The sequence below is a fragment of the Malaclemys terrapin genome, chromosome 2 (assembly GCF_027887155.1).
Source record: "Malaclemys terrapin pileata isolate rMalTer1 chromosome 2, rMalTer1.hap1, whole genome shotgun sequence".
NCBI lineage: Eukaryota > Metazoa > Chordata > Testudines > Emydidae > Malaclemys > Malaclemys terrapin.
Genome location: NC_071506.1, coordinates 281,813,580 through 281,835,868, shown reverse-complemented (window position 1 = coordinate 281,835,868; position 22,289 = coordinate 281,813,580). Strand labels below are relative to the sequence as shown.

The 22,289-nt window shown below is 49.7% G+C and overlaps 1 protein-coding gene across 2 annotated transcripts in view; it reads right to left on the bottom strand.

The window, feature by feature from the left end:
• PTH1R (parathyroid hormone 1 receptor) overlaps positions 1 to 22,289 on the bottom strand; it is a 172,935-nt gene that overhangs the window by 83,450 nt on the left and 67,196 nt on the right. For both annotated transcript variants that reach the window (XM_054016758.1, XM_054016759.1), the window contains exon 3: positions 514 to 610. In XM_054016758.1, coding sequence (XP_053872733.1) covers positions 514 to 610 — 97 coding nt within the window. The remainder of the gene's footprint in view (positions 1 to 513; positions 611 to 22,289) is intronic.

Below are 22,289 nucleotides of genomic sequence, written 5' to 3'. Positions count from 1 at the left end.
GCTTTGCCACAGGGGGCTGCATAGAAGGCCAGATGATGTCTGCATGTGCTCCTGAATCACTCCTTGCTCTCAGGTGCTGAAGGCTTTTGCCAGCGGGTGATCTCAGGGCTGTAGGCCCTGCAGCACTGCAAGGTGTGTGTGTGGGGAGAGGGGGTGTGTGTGTCTATTTGTGTGATATGGGGGGCTAGTTCCTCCGTACCCCGTGTGTGGTTGGAGCACGATGGGGGGCCAGGAAGCGTGTGCAGCCCTAGCTGGGTGGGACGCTGCCTCAGCACGCAGCCACCGCTCCAATAATTCCCAGCTGTGAACTCCAGGCCGGCCAGAGATGTAGTCACTCACATGAGAGCGTTTTCTCCCTGCCCCCTCCTGCCATCTGGCAGCGGTTAGCAGCCTGACATAGAAAGCGAGTGGAAAAGAGACGCTGATCCAAGCCAGGCCCGTTCGCCGGGGACAGCCCGCGGGCGACGTGCCTGCGCTCGGCTCCCACGCCCAGCCGCCGCCGCGGACACTCACCGTGCATCTTGACTTTCAGGTGGCGCTCGCACTTGGACTTGGCTTTTACCAGCAGGAAGATCTGCTCCTCTTTGGTGATGACATCGTCAGCATCCACCTGCAGGGAGACAGAGGCACATGGTACGTCAGCGGCCACAGACGGAGCACTGAGCTCAAACAGGCTGCCCCGGGGACTGACGCTCTGCGCATCCCCGGCGCCCCTCACCAGAGCCCTTGTTACGTTCCCCTCACTGCTCTGATTGTGAGTCAGGCTGCTGTGGAGAGAGCAGAGGCTTCTCCCTGCTGTGAACAAGTGCTCGGAGAGTCCTGCGTCCTTGCCTCCATCTTCTCCAGCTGGCTGGGCACGCAGGGGGAACGAGGTGGAGTAATTTACTTCCTCCCCGGAACAAGGCTGCAAGGCCAGAAGGGACCATCAGGATGATGTGGCCTGACTTCCTGCAATAAAGTCTGCGGCATTTCACCCCTAACTTTGGTGTGAGCGACAGCGTCTCATTTAGAGAGGCAGCCAGTCCCGCCGGCAAATCATGGCCAATCCACTACTTCCCCCTGAGGGGCGAGCTGGGGAGGAACCAAGCTGCAATCCCTTCTCTGCTCTGCTCCTGAACCGCTATGCATCCTTCTTTAGTCAGGGCAGCTTGGAAAGTTAGGGTGTATTTGTCTACACTGGAGCCTGTGTAGACAGACCCGAAGTAGCTTTGATCTAGCTCGCTCCGGTAACAATAGCAGTGGTACACTGAGCCGGCCCGAGTGGAAATTCAAGTAGTGAGCAGAGATGGCCAATGTTAGCTAATATTGTGCTGGGTGGGCCAATATCAGTGCGAGGGGCTGAGAGGAGGGAGCAAACAACCCCTCTTGAGCTTCACTTAAGGAGGAGTCCACCACGGATCTGCACAGATGAAAGACATGGAATCAGAGAAACGTAGAGCTGGAAGGGACCTCGAGAGGTCTTCTACTCTCAGGGCCGGCACAACCCATTAGGCGGTCGCCTACAATTTGGGGGGCGGCGACCGTGGCGGTATTTTGGCAGCGGGATCTTCCACCGCCTCTGTGGGGGGCAGCATTTCGGGGCGGGACCTTCCGCCGCCTAGGGCGGCAGAAAAGCTGGCGGCGCTCCTGTCTACTCTATCTCCCTGCACTGAGGCAGGACCGAGGAAACCTAGACCCATCCCTGAGCCATCCTGCGTCCAACCTGTTCTTAAAAACCTCGAGTGACAGGGATTCCACAACCTCCTAGGTGACCCATTTCAGCACCAAGCATCTTAGCATCCGCAGTGCGCCTCTCCTTCCAACAGGAATCTAGCACATGTGCCAAAGCTTGAAGCTTTGGGCCTGCTGGACCATCCCCAGAGGTTAAGCTGACATGATACAATTCTATCCATCGCATTTCACCTCAGCTAATGTCCATAGGATCAGCTTGACAAACGCTTCTCCCTCCCAGCTCATGGGCTTGTAGGCAGCGGTGTTACATGTCCTGGGCTAAATTTCTTTTTCATAGGACATCAGGGTGAATTTGCCTAACTGAGCTTAAATGCTTGCCAGTCAGGGGCGCTGGAATCTTCGTAATACTGGGGAGCGAGGGGGGCACGAGGCCCTGCCCCCTCCATGGCCCTACCCCTGCTCCTTTTCTTCCTCTCAAGGCCCCCCACCGGCCAAGCCGGAAGCTGAAGTTGGGGAGCTGGGAGGGCGAGAGCAGTCCCCAGCCTGTATCCCTGCCCCCCACTCCCCGGCCTCCTGCCCAGGGCAGGCGAAGGGTCCGCAGCTCCCCACAGCTGCCTGGGCTCCCTGGGCCACTCATACGCGGGCCGGGCTCCAGCTTCTGGGGGCGGGGCCTTGGGGAGAAGAGGAGGGGCAGGGGGCCGGGGCCATGGCAAAAATGGGAGGGGCCATGGCCCTTTGGCCCCCCCGTTCCGACGCCCCTGTGGCCAGTCCATTCCCTTTCCCAGAGGATCCTGACCTGTAGCAGCCCAGCAGTGTTCAGAGCTTGAGTTTTTCCCAGCAGCAGAAAGGAAGACAAGGTGGAAGTAACACACGTGAGCTTAAGAAAGGTCTCAGCTCATAGACTCATAGACTTTAAGATCAGAAGGGGCCATTATGATCCTCCTGCATAACGCAGGCAACAGAATCTCACCCACCCACTCCTGTAACAAACCCCTAACCTATGTCTGAGTTACTGAAGTCCTCAAATCGTGGTTTAAAGACCTCAAGGTGCAGACAATCCTCAAGCAAATGACCCGTGCCCCACGCTGCAGAGGAAGGCGAAAAAGCTGGTGAAGCATGCGAGGATTCTATGGCCTGAGGATCTGCATTCACCTGCACATCGCACAGCATGCAAAGCGGGGAGCTGCCGTTCCATCCTATCCAGGGATGGGGATGGGGTAGTGGGAGGATCAGTGAATTAGAGACAAAGCAGCTAAGGGGAGATTTTCAAAGGAGCTGATGGGGCACCTGTGTGTTTAAGAGGCTGGTCTGGTGGGCAGGACATTGGCTTAGGACTTGGGAGGTCTGGGTCAAAGCCCTCCCCTGCCACAGACTACTTGTAAGACCTTGGGCAAGTCACTTAGCCTCTCTGTGCCTCAGTTTCCCATCTGTACAATGGGGATAATAACACAGCCCTGCCTCACATGGGAACTGTGAGTGCAAGTACATTAAAGCTTGTGAGATGCTGAGATTCTGCAGTAACAGGGGCTGTGTAAGTGCCTTGGATAAAGTCTGCTTTAAAAATCCTATCTTAAACAGTATGGGGCAGAGGACACACAGTTGAACAATTCTGATCCCATCCGGCAAAGGCACACCAGCGCGTCCACCATGCCTGCTCTACAGTCTATTAGACTGTTATCCCAGACACCTGCGGCTTCCTCGCCGGTCCCTAGATATATTTATTCTTGTTCCATAATTAGAATCCCCATTGATCCATTCTGAGACGCCACGTGCAACTGTCTTGAGATCTTGCAGAGAGACCAAAGAGAGCTCAACACACACACACACACACACAGAAAGGGAGGGATTTCTAGGGCAGGACACCAAAATCCACAGCATGGAGGGACGAAGCTATTAAAAAAAATCCCATTGAGTAATACTTAAATACAGGAACACAGATAAATATAACACCAAGGAACAGCTGAGCTGAGATTCCAGCCTTCCAAACCCTCCCCCCCCCCATGCTTCAAAATACCAAAGGAGTTAAAAATATGGAGGACTCCTGCCCCTTTAAATCCCACAACCTGCCCCCATTCATGCTGTGCTATTTCAGCTTCCTCAGGCAGGCCCTGGGCCACATGGCACCTGCCTCCATCAACATCCCAGCCAAAATCCAAGAACAAACATTGACAGCCGGGCTGCCAGCCCCTGCCCCCGAAGTCCGGAGGGCTCAGGAAACCGAGCCTGTAAACTTTGCACCCGGGAGGCTGGGTTCCTCCTGCGTGTGCCCACCGCCAAGCCTGACCCAGCCCAGCCTGCAGCATCCTGGCTACCCGGAGTAGCCCCGTCCCCGTGAGCGCTGCCGCCAGAGTGCCTTGGTGCAGAATGGAGCTGTGATTAGAATCCGGGGAGCAGTCTGCACCCGGATCCCCACCCCAGTGCGCATTTTCATGTGAGCAAAAACAAAGATTGTCTTCCTGCCATTCAGCCAGGCTCCTGCGCCAGTGCATCCCGGAGGCCGGCCCGAGGTGTCGCGTGCATGCCCCAGAAGGGCTGTCCCCTGCTGGAGACAGCTCGGAAGCCTTCTGACCTGGGATGAGGTGGGTGAACAAGCACCATTAGAATTGCAGGGGGCAGGAGAGGTGCAGGACCTGGAGAGACATCAGCAGGCAGGAGATCAGGACGGGGATGCGTCATGGCATCTTTCAGGGGACCGCCTGGGCTAGTTGCCTGCGTACGTTTGGCCTTGGGTGAATCCCTTTCCCTCCGTGTAGGGCCGGTCGGGAATTTTTCGGCGAACTGTTTTCCCATGGAAAAATAGCGAGTCATCAAAACCAAAACCGTGCATGGGAAAGGGTCGGTGTTGAGGAATTTCCCAACTTTAAAATGTGAGAGAGAGGGGGTGGGGAGGGAGAGAAGTTCTACCATTGTCAAAACATCTCGTTTCGACATCTAAATGAAAAAGCCCCGTTACCCCGTCTGAAATGACTTTTCGTTTAGAAGTTTGAGCTAATGATAGAAACAAATCGTTAAAAAATAATGGTTGAAATATAAATGAATTGTTTCAAAATGACCAAATGGGATGCGCACCAAGGGCAACTGCATTGAAAGGCACCTGGCCTGGACGCAAGTGGAGGTTTGCAGAACCGGGAGGTGGAGTGGTGCTAAGATCTTTGCAGGAGTCCAGCTCTAGTCCTGCGCACCTCAGGAACTTAGCTGCAGTTAAGGCCACCTCAGGGGACAATATGGGCCGACAGTTAACCAGGCGAGTGTAGGGACTAACGTTTGCACTTCACTCCCCCGGCAAAAACATCCTTAGCCCCCTGCTCAAGCACAGCCCCTCCTGTACTCAGGATGAATGCAAAGCCAAGGCTGACGTGGGGAGGGATTGCTCAGTGGTTTGAGCATTGGCCTGCTAAACTCAGGGTTGTGAGTTCAATCCTTGAGGGGGCCACTTAGGGATCTGGGGTAAAAATCTGTCTGGGGGTTGAACTAGAAGACCTGCAGAGATCCCTTCCAACCTTGATATTCTATGATTCAATGACTCAGAGTTAGGACCAGGAAAAATCAGGACAGGGGGTGGGAGGCGGTAATAGGAGCCTATATACAAAAAAGATCCAAAAATCAGGACTGTCCCTATAAACTCAGGACATCTGGTCACCCTACACAAGGTAGTGTGGGCGGGAACAGGCCTGGGCAGCTCACATGGCCCCTCACACCTTGCAATCACCTCTTGGCTTCACGTCACCTCCTTTTAGCCAAAAAGTTGCCTGCAGGGAAGGATCGAGGAATCGTTTTGGCGTTAGCAAAATGCAGAAAGGCCCAGCAGGAAGAGGGCTAGGCAGAGGAGGGCTAGATAGTGATGCTATCCAGAGCCTGTAAAATAAAAAGGTTTTCCTTGCCCCCAGAGGAGGCCACGGGGTAATTATGATAATGTTTTCTGGTATTTCCATTTCACTGGCCGATCTCCCAGCCACTAAAGTAAACCCCAAGTCTCAGCGGAGAGGTCATATTCATCCTTGTTTATGGGACTCATTTTCAGAAATAACACTATCCTTTTTGTGAAACTGCCCTGGCAGCGGGTCAGAAAAAGAGCCAGAAGCAAATAGATTCCTGGTTACGGTTGAAACGTTGCGACGGCTTACTGTACCGATACAAGGGGCTGTGGGGGACGTGCTGTCCGGGCCACGACTAATTGTTTTCCTGGAGCAGAGGGGGAAATTAAACAATTTGTGCTGGTAATTACAAAAAAGAAACAAACCCGGAGGTGGATCCGATCAGAGTGAGAATGCAGCAGGCTAGCCAATGAGGGGTGCATCCGGGGTGCAGAAATGTCACCACGGGTCAGGTTCTAAGCGCCTGATCGAAAGCTCACTGAGGCCAATGGCAGCTTTTCCACTGACTTCAGATCAGGTGCTATCCCCTCGCCGGGTCCAAATGCCGCCTTCTTGTGCGTTGAATGCAGGTCCGGGCCAGTTTCTGCGGCCCGGAGACCTGGCTGGCTCCGACAAAGCCAGAGGTCGGGAGCTATCTGGTGCGGAGGAGCCTGAGCAGGTCCATCGCTGGGATGGCAGGGCGTGGTGGGAGAGGCCATCAGCAAGCCAAGCCCGGTGAGGTTCTATCTCAGCCCTTTGGAGCAGCTGGGCGGAGGCCGCAACGGAGAAGGAGAATCGGAGCCGACGGGGGAGCTTCAGCGGTCGACTCGCCACCGCGAGGATGGCCAGGTAAGTCGAACTAAGATACTTCGACCTTCAGCTACACAAATAGCATAGCTGAAGTTGCGTATCTTAGTTCAAACCCCCCCGCTAGTGTAGCCTAGGCCTAGGAAAGGAAAGGAAAGGAAAGGAAAGGAAAGGAAAGGAAAGGAAAGGAAAGGAAGGGTGAGGCGGTTGGTGGAAAGGAAGAAGGGAATGCTGGGGGGTGCGCAGTGACAGTGCACTCACCTCCCAGCCCTGCTCACCCGCCCCCCCAAGCTGAAAAGCATATGGGAATTTGATGGTTTCATCCCACTCTCTAGACCACATCCTCAATCCCTCACCTCTGCTCCAGCAAGAGGACTCAAGGGGTTGCACTCTGGCACAGGGGCTGCAGGAGGCAGAAGATACAAGGTAGCTCCTTGGAGACATCACAGCCGAGGCAGCAAATCCTGCCCTGACTTGGTACCGCACGACATTTTGATTAAAAAAACTGGACTGATCAAAACATGGCACATGACAAAAGGATTAAAAACTGGCGAACTGATAGGTCTCAAAATGGGGAAACAACATGGAGCGGGTGTGTTTCCAGTGGGGTCCCACAGGGATCCGTTCTTGGCCCTAGGCCATTTAATATATTTAATCACTGACCCGGATGAAAACATAAAATCATCACTGATAAAGCTTGCAGATAGCACAAACATTGGGGGAGCGGTAAATAATGAAGAGCGCAAGGTATTGGTTCTGAGAGATCTGGATCGCTTGGTAAACTTGGCACAAGCAAACAATAAGCGTGTTAATACGGCTAAATGTAAATGTATCGATCTGGGAACTAAGAATGCAGGCCATCTTTACAAGCTGAGGGACTCTACCCTGGGAAGCCGTGTCTCTAAAAATGATGCGGGGGTCGTGGTGGATAATCAGCAGAACATGAGCTCCCAGTGTGACTTTGTGGCTAAAAGAGCATAATCAGGGGAACCTTGAGTGTGAGTAGAGAGGTTATTTTACCTCCTTATATGACACTGGTGTGACCGCTGCTGTAACCTGTGTCCAGTTCTGGTGCCCGCCATTCAAGAAGGAGGTTGATAAATTGGAGAAGGTTCAGAGAAGAGCCACAAGAATGATAAAGGATTAGAAAACCCGTCTTACAGCGATAGACTCAAATACCTCAATCTATTTAGCTCAAGAAAAAGAAGGCTAAGGGTTGTCATGATTGCAGCCTATAAGTATCTACATGGGGAACAAATATTTAATAATGGAGTCATCAGTCTCACAGAGAAAGATATACCCCAATCCAATGGCTTGAAGTTGAAGCTAGACAAATTCAGACTGGAAATAAGGCTTAAATGTTTTACGGTGATGGTAATTAGCCACTGGTACAATTTACCAAGGGTCATTGACAGTTTTGAAGTCAAGACTGGATGTTTTTCTAACAGTTCTGTTCTGGGAATTATTTTGGGGCAAGTCTCTGGCCTGTGTTATATGGAAGGTCAGACGAGATGAACACAATGGTCCCTTCTGGCCTTGGAATCTATGAATCTCTGCCCTGCCTGGGGTTTTGTTGTGTGGTAAAAAGGATCTGCTGGGTTTTATTTGCCAGATTCTGCTCCACCTCCCACACAACTGTCATCGGCTCAGGCCTGGTCTCCTTGGAGAGCTGATGCAGTAACAAGAGAGCAGTTGCGTGCATGCAGGAGCACGCTCGGTAAGCTCCTCGCTCTCAGGCACCTGGATACGAGCCGCATGGATGCAACCCAATTGATCAGTTTTCTTGCCACGCTAGTGCCTTCGAATTTTGGTGACGCTGAGCTTTGTGATAGGCAAACACTGTTTATCAAAGCGCGTAAACGTTTTACAGCCTTCGTTGCGCATTGCTTGGCCATGGACTCAGGACAAGTTGCGTCAGAACATCTGCTCAACCTGCCTAGGAATGATGCACTCAGAGAGAAATTGCCTGCGTTTCAATTACATCCCAGGAGTGACTTAGGGGGTGCTAAGCTATCCAATGAGTAGTTTGCAGCTGACAAAAACTCAACACAGCTTCCCACTGGCCCTACCAAAGCAGACAGGGTTTCTCTGCATTTACACGATACATTTGTTGCATAGAGACCATGCAGTCACAACGTTGGGTATCAGCTTTAGTAACATTCAGGACTCATGTATAACCCACTGGCAAAGGGCATGACACATCTTGCCATTGTGGCGGACTGGCTAAAGGATAACAGCCTACTACTGCCACCTGTGGAGGGAGAAATGTCTTTAGCTCAAGCACTATATGTCTGCACCGTGTGTCCGAAAGGTCCAAGCCTGGAGAGTGAAATCCTCAGGCTAAAGTAATTCCGGTCTAGATCACGATGCAGTTAGTAACATCTGTTTGAACAGCCGGGATGTTTCCAAAAGCACTTAACTCCTGACATTGACAAGAGTAGGAAACGTGACCGAGACCGCTGCACGACCTTTGGTTGTTGAGATTCCCTTGTTGGTTTCTGAAGTCTGACTGTTTTCCACTGGCTGATCCATCAGGAGCACCATAAAAGGAGATGAAGGTTGGTCTGACACTACAGATTTGTATTTGTCTTGGCTGTTTCTCTCTTATCTTCGAAAGCCGAGATGAGTGAGTACCCCGAAAGGCTCTGTGTTGGGCCCCATTTCCTAGAACACACGCTCCGTGCTTAGTTACGATATTCTTTTTCTTTTAAAGCAGATGTTCCTCCGCTTTATTGGCCTCATAAACTCCTGTCTACGGAGACCGGTTTGCAGCTATCCGGGTTACGAGGGAATGGATTCTATTTATTTTATTTTGACTTTTTATTGCTCTTGTGCGGGAACCAAACCCGAGGTGGAGCTTACCGGGCTCCGGAGAGGAGTCACAGGAGGGAACACGCAGCTCCCTCCCCTTCCAAACACTGGGAAGATGATGTGAACACTTTGAAACTCCAGTACGCAAAGCTGGACTTTTCAGGCCTCATTTTGACTTGTCGCTCCCAATAGGTTTGCAATCTTTGACGAAATGTCTGATTCCACTTACGCTTGCGGGGGGGGGGGGGAGGGGGTTGTTATCAAAGAGGAGGATACGAGCACGTTCCCCAATGGATTTTAGTGACTCAATCACCCTCTCTCTGAAAATGAGTCCTCCTCCGATGTTTCTTCCCCACTGCTGCAATGTTTTAGGCACTGGCTCACTGCCCCCCTTGTCTAGATCTCCCTCTCGGCACCAGGCAACTCTTTCAGTTATAGTTCAGTCTTTCCGTCCAAACACCTGGAGGTGCTGTCATGTAAGACAGGTGACTATGTTCCGCTTTGTAAACTGAGCCATCTAGACAAACACAGCCTGCATTTGCATGAGCCACAGGTGTCCTCCTGCCACGGGCTATGCTAAATCAATGGACTAGATCCTTGGAAAGAGAAGCAACATTTCCCCAGGTCTGCAGTTAAGGGGCTGGAGTGGGGGATTTAAAGCGCAATATGCCCTGTGGGTGTCCTGTTGAAATGACAAGTGGAACAGCCTTTAGTTGGCTACTGGGACTGGCCAGGAGAGAAATGCGTCTATTTCACAGCTCACCACTGCTGCAGGCTAGAAACGATGTCAATTTCATATTAAAGATTCTGGACAGGGTGTCTAATTGAAAGCCATTAAAGAAAACCGTTATAAAAATGCTTCTTCTTAAAGTCATGGTTTCTGAGGAGTACTAACATGAGGCCAGAGTCTGATTGCTTTAATCTCGCTAAGGTGACCCGACACCATAGTGCGTTGCTATCCCATGGTGATCATCTACTCTGAGCTCCTATGTAACGCAGGCCAGAGAACTGCCCCAAATAATTCCCGTGAACTAGAGCATGTCTTTGGGGGGAAAACGCCAATCTTGATTTTAAAATGGCCACTGATGGACAATCCACCACGTCCCTTGGTATATTGGTCTAATGGTCGCATAACCTCACTGTTAAAAACATATGACTTATTTCCAGTCTGAATTTGTCTAGCTTCAGCTTCCAGCCAGTGGACCATGTTAGATCGTTGCCTGCTCGACTGCAGATACCCATATCAAATTTCTGTCCCCCAGGAAGTTCTCACTTTGGCCCCCCATTATTTCATCTTTCAGTTACCTGCACAAGGCGGCAATGGGTTTGAGATCAGGGGTGGGCGCAGGAATAAAAACGTGACCCCGTTTGGAGGGGCACATTCTGTGCCCCCGCCCCGGCCCTGGGGCAGGTGGCGCTTGCTCCCCTCCCCCAATGATCCCAGGGCCAGAGCAGCTGTCAGCTCCCACCACAGCCTCTGGGGCTGAGGAGTTCCCCCATTGATGATTGGGGGAGCTGTGCCCTTACTTGCCCCCCCGGTTTGAGATGGAAGGCCTCTCGTTCCCCTTCTTTATTTCCTTACCGTGACATTGGGGTAGCAAAGTGCCAATATTCTTCCCGTCGTGCAGTGACTCACCACAAGAAGTGGGATTTTCTTTCTTTTTTCTTTCTTTCTTTCTTTCTTTCTTTCTTTCTTTCTTTCTTTCTTTCTTTCTTTCTTTCTTTCTTTTTAATTTGTTTTCCTTGGAGGCAGGCGGCCAAACGGATTGAATTTCAGCAACACCATGTTCTGAAACACTCGACGCAGGCAAACATGCAAAGCTCTCAGGTGCTGGCACGGCCCCGCTGAGAAGAATGCCAGGCTCTATCCAGCCGAGCGGCTGGTCCAGAGGGGGCTTGGGGAGGGACGTGCACAAACTCCGGGCAGGAGCTGGACGCACGGTCCCAGCGCTGCTAGACAGCACACACCTTATCTGGGTGGGAATCTGTGCCAGCATCGCCAACAAAAACCACTCAGAGGCTTAGCGGGGCTCAGAAAACTCAGACATCAGCGGCTGCATCATCTCTGGCTGGGAGCTTGTCCCCACTGCTTTGATGAGCAGGGCTGGGGCCAGATACTTAGCAGGTGTCACTCCATTGACTTCAATAGGGCTAGGCTGGTTTGGAATGATTAAAGAGGGGTGAAATGCAAGCGCTCGCACTCTGGTGTAGGGAATTACGCACCGCTTCCTGGAATTTCCCTGTGGCTTCAAATGGAATCGGCCTTGTTCTATATTGCCTGTCTCAAACCGTGGCAGGGTGTTGTACGGTCAGGGCCGGGGCACTTCCACCTTGCGCCCCACCCCCCAGCCCTGCGGCAGCTCCCTGCCCCCCCTCCACCCTGAGGCGACCTCTTCCCCCCGCGGCAGCTCCCCACCCCAGCTCACCTCTGCTCCGCCTCCTCCCCGAGCACGCCGCCCCTGCTCTAATTCTCTTCCCGTCCCAGGCGTGCGGCGCCAAACAGCTGATTGGCGCCGCAAGCCTGGGAGGTGGGAGAAGTGGAGCAGCGATGGCGTGCTCTGGGAGGGGGCACAGCAGAGGTGAGCTGGGGTGGGGAGCCCTGCGGCAGCTCCCCCCACCCCGCCCTGAGGCACCTCCACGGCAGCTCCCCACCCCCTCGGCCCGGGGAGCCGTGCGGCACCTCCCCACCCCAGCTCACCTCTGCTCCGCCTCCTCCCTGAGCACGCCGCCCATGATCTAATTCTTCTGATTGGCGCTGCAAGCCTGGGAGGCGGGAGAAGTGGAGCAGCGACCGCGCGCTCGGGGAGGAACGCTGTAAAAAAAAATTGGGGACACCGCTTTTTGGCGCCCCCAAATCTTGGCGCCCTAGGCAACCGCCTAGTTCGCCTTAATGGTAGCACTGGCCCTGTGTACGGTGCCGTTATAACGGTGGCTGTCACCCCAGAGATGACCGCATTTCAGTGTCGTGTGAAGTACAGCAGCAAGCCATAGGTATGTGTAGCAGGGCCTGTGCATGGTGCTGTGTACATTCATAGAGGAGTCCTGGGAAAAAATGATGGCTAGGAAGGACTTCTGCACTTTTCAGCAGTGACTGTCCCTCTCTGCTCTGCTTTTTGCACTACTCTTGGGACACCTGCCCTTGTTTTTTCCTTGATTTCCCCCCTGCTCCGATACCAGCACCGTGCATTGCAGCTATCGGTTGCAACCACCAGGAGGCAGATTTTCACACAGACCGTTAACACCAATACAGGCAGTGAATCTGAAGTCATGTCCCCGTATTATCTCTGTACACATGGCTGAAATTATCCAGTTTCCCAGGTGCCTGCTACCTGTCTGGCTATACCTCTCCCATAGGCAGAACACTGTTTGCTACCTCAAGCAGTTTTCTTCACCCATGCGGGCAAAACAGACATTTCTCACCTCTGGCTCAAATAAATGCCCCAGATACTACATACAAAATAGATATGACGGGCTAGATTCATCCCTGGTGTAACTCTACTGAAGCCAATGGAGTTACATCAGGAATAAATTTCGCTCAATATGTATCAAATTGGCTGGGCTAAATGTCACAGGGAATTTACTGTAAGACTTAAGACTTCATGGTTGTGATCTTGCTGCACACCTGTTGGAAATTGATTCTATCTGCAGAGCTAGAACTCTGATCCTAGCCTCCAAAGGCACAGAACCCGACCACCCAAACGACAGAAGAATTTCTCCTGACAGTATAGGGTGTATGACACACAGTTGAGCAGTTCTGATTCCCTCCAGTAGAAGGCAGTCCTACACAGACACTCGCCAGCATGTCAGCATAGTGTGAAATGCAAGTCCATAGATTAACTACTTTAATACCAGCATGTTGCTTGTGTTTAAGGCCAACTACACCACAAAATGTAATTACAAGTGCATCCTCCCCGAATAACAACTACTACAAATAAAACACAATAAAACATTCCTAGGTAAGGTTGCTACATACGTAACAGGCCTGACACAAAACCATAAAAAGCAAGGAACTGAGAACTCAAGCCAGTAAATGGCATATGCCTTCTACTCTTTTCCCCAAAGCACACACCAATCTAGCCATTCACCCGAGTTACTGTACACCACAGATCACGCTCCACAACCTTAACTCTGCCCCCAGGGTTACCAGCTTTTCCAAACTACCTACCCTGAACAACCAAGACTGGCCTTTCTGCACACTACTGCCTTTACCACACTACCTCTGCCAATGTTAAGAATTGGTGTCATAGTTGGGTGAAGGGTCTTGCAGAAGGTTGGCATCTCTTTCACTTCATCGAGTGTCCCTTTGTTCTTGTGAAAAACAATGAGGAGTCCAATGGCACCTTAAAGACTAACAGATTTATTTGGGCATAAGCTTTCGTGGGTAAAAAACCCACTTCTTCAGATCCATGGAGTGAAAATTACAGATACAAGCATAAATATGTCCCTGTGTCATGTGTTAGCCTATGGGTGGGCATTCATAATAATGAACAATTTGATTTAGTCCACACTGCAGATGAAATAATCCCTGTCTGTGTAAATTTTTGTTTAGAGCTGGGTGGGAAGTTTTGAATGAAACTTGTTTTTGTCAAAAAAAATTCCAATCCGTTGAAACCGATCATGAAACAAGCTCCGGTTTCATAGAATCTCCTGCCTTGAACATTTTTGAAGGGGAAAAAACAACGCTCAAAATTGCTGAATGGTCCCATTTTGACATTTTCTAAATTAAAGTTTACAGGGTTTTTTTTTTCTGCAGAATGACTTTTTCTTTAGAAATTTAACTCCGTTTATACTGAAAACAAAAGTTTTAAGAAAGAAAAAAGATCGCAGTGGGAATGAAGCGTTTCAAAATGAGCTAAAGGAAACATGTTGCTTGATCGACTGAGGGTTTTTAGGTTTCTTGGTTCAGGATCATTTTTGAGATTTTGACTCTTTGTTTCATTCTGAGATTTTTTTTTAATTTTTTTTTTGAAATCTAGAAGATTCTTGCAGGATGGGAAAACAGCCTTGTGCCCTGCCCTATATTTACCTACAACAGACAGGCAAAGCAAGAATGCTCCAGCACTCCTTTTGCTTGTTAGCATCTTCTCCTAATTCATTGTGAGTAGCCCCGTTGAAATCAATACTCTGCGGAGTAAGAGAGGGAGATGAATTATTCCAGCTTAGTACTAATGTGGACACGAGAACGAATTGATATAAACTGGCCGTGGGGAAGTTTAGGCTTGAAATTAGACGAAGGTTTCTGACCGTCAGAGGGGTGAAATATTGGAACGGCCTTCCGAGGGAAACGGTGGGGGCGAGGGACGTGTCTGGTTTTAAGATTAAATTAGATAAGTTTATGGAGGGAATGGTTTAATGGTAAAACATATTAGCTGAGGAATACCGAGCAATAGCAAGTAAATAGTATAATGGCTAACAAGGGTCAGGCTGGAGACTCTTACCTACATGCTCGGGATCTTACTGATCGCCTTATTTGGGGTCGGGAAGGAATTTTCCTCCAGGGTAGATTGGCTGAGGCCCTGGAGGTTTTTCGCCTTCCTCCGCAGCATGGGGCAGGGATCGCTAGCAGGAGGGTTCTCTGCCAATTGAAGTCACCAAGACACAGGATTTGGGGACTTCATTAGCAGAGTCAAGGGAAGGGTAGGGACGGTTTTGTGGCCTGCAGCATGCAGGGGGTCAGACCAGATGATCATAATGGTCCCTTCTGACCTTAAAGTCTATGAGTCTATGAGTCTATGAGCTACTCAAGTACATGAGAACAAGTGGCGGAACATAACCCTAAAACAGGAGGAAATAAATGTACTTGTTCGTTCAGCGGAGAGCACAAAGGGCCAGATTCTAATCCCCTTCCTCACACCAAGTAGTCTCTTACTCCGAGAACTCTTCCGTTGATTTCAGCGGGGTGACTCATGGAGTCCAGGCACTGATCAGCGTGAAGAAGCATATCAAATTAAACAGAGGCCTCTGAAGACCTTCTGCCGCCTTAGGCAAAACTTCAGTGTACTGCTCCACTCCCCCCACCATACCATTCGAATTTGGCCCGGCCTCCCCTCTGTCACGACCAAATCTGAGTGAGTGGCATTGTGTCCTGGTGCCTGGGGCTGCAACACCACTCTAAATTGTCCTGGCCACCACGCCGTCATGACAGAGGGACAGTTGGGCCAGATCTGCCACCCTAGCTGCCTACAGCTAGAGCAACCCCCTCCGATTGACTGTCAGCTTTTTGGGGCAGGGACAGTCATTTATGATGTGCTTGTACAGCGCCTAGCGCAATGCGGGCCCTTTAGGGGCTGCTGCAATATAACCAGTGATTGCGACAACACACCTTTCTATTGATGGTACTTATCTAACCCCCATCACCGCAGGGTCTGAGAGCCTCACGGCTTCAATGAACATCTCCTCCCCACCTCCCTGTGAAGGAGGGAAGTGCTCCTGTCTCCATTGTACAGATGTGGGAGCACAGCCGGAGGGAGGGACTTGTCCCACTTTACAGGGGATTGTCTGTGGTGGAGCAAGAACTGAACTTGGGTTTCCCCACAGCCCAGTGCTCTAACCACTGACCCCTCCTCCCTCTCAGCCTGGTTGTGTGCGCCAAAGATCCACAATGAGATGGGGAGAAAAACCAATTGTTACTGGAATCTGTGGGCTTCGTTCCTTTGATGTGCGGGACTCTGTCACCTCAGTGCCAGGATTCGAGATGCCAGTTCAATCCCCTATCATATCAGGGGCATTACGTATCGGTGACGCCTCGGTCTCTCCAGCTCTCTGCCTGTGGCACACAACAGTTGAGTTTCCTGAGGCCCGTAGTGCTTTGGTCTAACGACAATCTTTTAACTAAATTTTAACTAAAACAAAATGTATGAATTTTTGTATGTCCTGCAAAAAAATAAGGGGGAAAGATAAAAGTAGAATGTAATTTACTACATGGGTGTATTCCCGCATCTTTTGCCTTGGGCTACCGTGAATGTTAATTAATTTGGGCTTTTGTTAGCGGAAAAATCAGTTTTCTGATAAAACTTTTTGACCGTGTTTAATGTGGGTTCTAAGGGCTAGGTCTACACTACCCGCCTGAATCGGCGGGTAGAAATCAATCTCTCGGGGATCGAATTATCGCGTCTCGTCAGGACGCGACAATCGATCCCCGAATCGACGCTCTTACTCCACCAGCAGAGATGGGAGTAAGCGCCGTCGACGGGGAGCCGTGGAGGTCAATTTTGCCGCCGTCCTCACAGCGGGGTAAGTCAGCTCCGATACGTCGAATTCAGCTACGCTATTCACGTAGCTGAATTTGCGTATCTTAAATCGACCCCTCCCCTGTAGTGAAGACCTGCCCGTAGCATGAGGAATTATTCCGGAATAGCTATTCCTGATTAACTTCATGTGTGGACGCTCCAGTTCAGGAATAAGAGTGCCTTATTCCAAGTCATCTGAATCCACATGGCTAATTCAGAATAAAGCATTCTCATTCCAGAATAAGCACACCTACATATGGAGTTAATCAGGGATAGTTAATCTGCTTTATAGTCACACCCTACTTTATTCTGGATTAATTTTCATGGGTAGACAAGGTCTAAATGACTAACAGCTCCTACAGAAGAGTAACACATTTCCTTCATTACTATCTTGATCTAGAACTGAACTGGTGACTTAGAGTTGAAAGATACAAATAGTCCATTACCAGCTGCCTAGACCAACCCTCACCCACCGGGATCCTCTTAACAACAGATGAGTGCCCACAGGGCAGGCTAAATTGTCTGTTTCCTTTTTGGCATGTCTGCTACTAATCCTCTAGCTATTCTGGCAGTGAGATCAGATCCCTGGTGGAAAGAAATCGCTGACAATGCAAAGACCTTTTTGAATTCATGACTCAAACGAAAGTCTCAAGGCTAGACATGGGAGGCACAACTGCTTCTGTATCTCCTAATGCAGCCTGCAGGTGGATGTCAGTCCAGCGCCGGGGTGTCAGACTGTCTCAATCTTTTATTATCCCCCAGACACAGAATACAATAATCCTGAACTGTAGCCTCATCGGCTTCTCTCCTACACACCAGCTGGAGGCACCAGCTCTCAGCCAGTCCTTCTCAGTATGGTGGTAACTCTGGACTAACTCCATTGGAATCAATTGGTTTACACCGAGGTGCCTCAGAGCTGAATTTGACTCGTGTGGTTTGATTCTGACTCCAACCAGGACTGGATTATTGCACAGGCCTTGGGGTCCCAGTTTCTGGAGCCACATGGCAGCATCGGAAAATCCGCCTTCCCTTCAAAACAGAACAATGTTTCTAGCTCTCACGGTTGCAAAGAAATTGCTTGAAAACACGACCCGCGTGCAGCCAATTCGGCAGGGTGTGCCTGAGTCTGCAGAGAGCCTGAAACAGTAACTACGAGAGGGAAGGGAAATGCCCCATTCATGTTACTGGGTTGTTAACCCTGAAGTCTGCAGCTTTGGGAATCCCCCAGGACACCTTCCCAAGAGAGGATGCCTGTATGTGTTAGTCCATATAGCTCCGCTGGGGTGTTATTGGGGGCTGTGGGGTCCAGACTCACAAATGGGTAGTTGAGGGCTTAATCCTTCGTACTTTGGAACAGACTCCAGCCCACCCGAAGCCAGGAAATGGCACGCTGAGGACGCTGGGTCTGGTAGAGGGCCCCTCAGCAGTGAGTTTTTGTGTCGGTGGCCCGTGCCATTGACCCCCTAAGAAAATGTGGGGCCAAGGGGCAGGAAAAGCAAAGCCATGGTGAATGGGCGTGGCCATGGCTTGGAGGCGGGGCTGTTGGGTGTGCGTAACGGCCCTGGATTGCCTTAATCCAGCTCCAGGCCATACTCCTGATTGCCATCAGTGCAAGCACAATCTGAACCAGGCACCTGGCTTGTCCGCAAGCCGGTCCGCCTGGGAAGGGTGTGCCAAAGGACTTGGGGAGATGGAGGGGGGCTGGCAGAGGGAGACTGTTCCAAGCACGAAGGGAGGCATGAAGAGGAATGCAAAGCCAAGCGCGGGGAAGGGGAGAGGGCACAGAGGAGTGACAGCGAGGGAAGGTCTGGTGAACGAAACCAGCGACGTTATCTCAGGCAGCACCCCCAAGCCAAGGGCTCTCTTTCTCCCCAACTGGTTTCAGATTTTAAGAAGATTTGTAGCTATGGTCCAAACTGCTCAGATATTGAAATTAAAAAATTAGAAAAAATTCATCGAAAGTCTCAAGTTTTTCAACTAACCTGAGACCTGGTTGGAATTTTAAATTTTCCCTGAAACTTCCAAAGTTGGAGACATTTTTTGCACAGATTTCCATCCCCAGTCCTTTCATAGATTCATAGATTATAGGACTGGAAGGGACCTCGAGAGGTCATCGAGTCCAGTCCCCTGCCCGCATGGCAGGACCAAATACTGCCTAGACCATCCCTAATAGACATTTATCTAACCTACTCTTAAATATCTCCAGAGACGGAGATTCCACAACCTCCCTAGGCAATTTGTTCCAGTGTTTAACCACCCTGACAGTTAGGAACTTTTTCCTAATGTCCAACCTAGACCTCCCTTGCTGCAGTTTAAACCCATTGTTTCTGGTTCTATCCTTAGAGGCTAAGGTGAACAAGTTCTCTCCCTCCTCCTTATGACACCCTTTTAGATACCTGAAAACTGCTATCATGTCCCCTCTCAGTCTTCTCTTTTCCAAACTAAACAAACCCAGTTCTTTCAGCCTTCCTTCATAGGTCATGTTCTCAAGACCTTTAATCATTCTTGTCGCTCTTCTTTGGACCCTTTCCAATTTCTCCACATCTTTTTTAAAATGCGGCGCCCAGAACTGGACACAATACTCCAGCTGAGGCCTAACCAGAGCAGAGTAGAGCGGAAGAATGACTTCTCGTGTCTTGCTCACAACACACCTGTTAATGCAACCCAGAATCATGTTTGCTTTTTTTGCAACAGCATCACACTGTTGACTCATATTTAGCTTGTGGTCCACTATAACCCCTAGATCCCTTTCTGCCGTACTCCTTCCTAGACAGTCTTTTCCCATTCTGTATGTGTGAAATTGATTTTTCCTTCCTAAGTGGAGCACTTTGCATTTGTCTTTGTTAAACTTCATCCTGTTTAACTCAGACCATTTCTCCAATTTGTCCAGATCATTTTGAATTATGACCCTGTCCTCCAAAGTAGTTGCAATCCCTCCCAGTTTGGTATCATCCGCAAACTTAATAAGCGTACTTTCTATGCCAATATCTAAGTCGTTGATGAAGATATTGAACAGAGCCGGTCCCAAAACAGACCCCTGCGGTACCCCACTCGTTACGCCTTTCCAGCAGGATTGGGAACCATTAATAACAACTCTCTGAGTACGGTTATCCAGCCAGTTATGCACCCACCTTATAGTAGCCCCATCTAATTTGTATTTGCCTAGTTTATCGATAAGAATATCATGCGAGACCGTATCAAATGCCTTACTAAAGTCTAGGTATACCACATCCACCGCTTCACCCTTATCCACAAGGCTCGTTATCCTATCAAAGAAAGCTATCAGATTGGTTTGACATGATTTGTTCTTCACAAATCCATGCTGGCTATTCCCTATCACCTTACCACCTTCCAAGTGTTTGCAGATGATTTCCTTAATTACTTGCTCCATTATCTTCCCTGGCACAGAAGTTAAACTAACTGGTCTGTAGTTACCTGGGTTGTTTTTATTTCCCTTTTTATAGATGGGCACTATATTTGCCCTTTTCCAGTCTTCTGGAATCTCTCCCGTCTCCCATGACTTTCCAAAGATAATAGCTAGAGGCTCAGATACCTCCTCTATTAGCTCCTTGAGTATTCTAGGATGCATTTCATCAGGCCCGGGTGACTTGCAGGCATCTAACTTTTCTAAGTGATTTTTAACTTGTTCTTTTTTTATTTTATCCGCTAAACCTACCCCCTTCCCATTAGCATTCACTATGTTAGGCATTCCTTCAGACTTCTCGGTGAAGACCGAAACAAAGAAGTCATTAAGCATCTCTGCCATTTCCAAGTTTCCTGTTACTGTTTCTCCCTCTTCACTAAGCAGTGGGCCTACCCTGTCTTTGGTCTTCCTCTTGCTTCTAATGTATTGATAAAAAGTCTTCTTGTTTCCTTTTATTCCCGTAGCTAGTTTGAGCTCATTTTGGGCCTTTGCCTTTCTAATCTTGCTCCTGCATTCCTGTGTTGTTTGCCTATATTCATCCTTTGTAATCTGTCCTAGTTTCCATTTTTTATATGACTCCTTTTTATTTTTTAGATCGTGCAAGATCTCGTGGTTAAGCCAAGGTGGTCTTTTGCCACATTTTCTATCTTTCCTAACCAGCGGAATAGCTTGCTTTTGGGCCCTTAATAGTGTCCCTTTGAAAAACTGCCAACTCTCCTCAGTTGTTTTTCCCCTCAGTCTTGATTCCCATGGGACCTTACCTATCAGCTCTCTGAGCTTACCAAAATCTGCCTTCCTGAAATCCATTGTCTCTATTTTGCTGTTCTCCCTTCTACCCTTCCTTAGAATTGCAAACTCTATGATTTCATGATCACTTTCACCCAGGCTGCCTTCTACTTTCACATTCTCAACGAGTTCCTCCCTATTTGTTAAAATCAAGTCTAGAACAGCTTCCCCCCTAGTAGCTTTTTCAACCTTCTGAAATAAAAAGTTGTCTCCAATGCAGTCCAAGAATTTGTTGGATAGTCTGTTCCCCGCTGTGTTATTTTCCCAACATATATCCGGATAGTTGAAGTCCCCCATCACCACCAAATCTTGGGCTTTGGATGATTTTGTTAGTTGCTTGAAAAAAGCCTCATCCACCTCTTCCACCTGGTTTGGTGGCCTGTAGTAGACGCCTAGCATGACATCTCCCTTGTTTTTTGCCCCTTTAAGCCTAACCCAGAGACTCTCAACACTTCCGTCTCCTATGTCCATCTCTACCTCAGTCCAAGTGTGTACATTTTTAATATATAAGCAACACCTCCTCCCTTTTTCCCCTGTCTATCCTTCCTGAGCAAGCTGTACCCATCCACACCAACATTCCAATCATGTGTATTATCCCACCAAGTTTCAGTGATGCCAACAATGTCATAGTTGTATTTATTTATTAGCACTTCCAGTTCTTCCTGCTTATTCCCCATACTTCTCGCATTTGTATATAGGCATCTAAGATACTGGTTTGATCTTTCCTCCCAGTTTTGTCCTGACTCTCCTTTCTCTCTGCCAATATAGCCCACACTCCCTCTTGTTTCCGACTCATTTCCCCGGTCTCCATGTTCCCCACTTACCTGTGGGCTTTGCTCACCTGTCCCCGTCGAACCTAGTTCGTCTAACCAGCACCAGTGAGGTAAATCTTATTTCACTGGACACTACTTAGAAGTCTCACTTGTCCACCATCTATCCTCTTCTATACTACAGGCCAGGCGCGTCACCCTCCCGAATAGTAAGGCTTGGCTATGCTAGGCAGGACGGTCCAGGATTCAGGGCTCTAGACTGGAAACCAGGAGACCCCTGACCCAACCGGCTCAGTTCCGGAGTCATTTCTGAGGACTGGGGAGTGAGATTTTTTCAGCAGGAAAACGGCGACAGCCACACAAAAGCCCAGGGAGCAAGAGGAAAAAATGGTCTTGTGGCAAATGTACTCTGCTGAGAGACGCAAAAGGTCAGGGTGCGATTATTGGCTGTACCACGCACTTCCTGTGTGACCCTGGCAAGTCACTTTGGGCTGGTCTGCACACCCCGAGAGACACAGGTATGCCAAGCTAACGCCCTCTGTAGACAGTGTGAGGGCAACAGAAGAATGTTTTCGTTGACGTAGCTACAGTCTCTCAGGCAGATTACCTATGCCAGCGGAAGAAGCCCTCCCATCGGCATAGGTAGTGTCTACACTGAAGAGCTACGGCGGTGCCACTGTAGCATTTTAAGTGTAGACGTACCCTTAGTCTCTCTGTGCCTCAGTTTCCCCTGGGGATAATGCTACTTCCGCTCTTCTCTTTCTTCTCTGCCTTGTCTATTTAGATTGCAGGGATTGTCTCTGACTTTGCGTAGGTGCATACAGTGCCTGGCACAATGGGGCTCTGATCTTGGCTGGGGCCTCGATAACAAAGAACAACTGAGCCGGGGATGTGCTCCAGTTAGCGTCTCGTTGATTTCAATGGGAGGGTTGCCTGC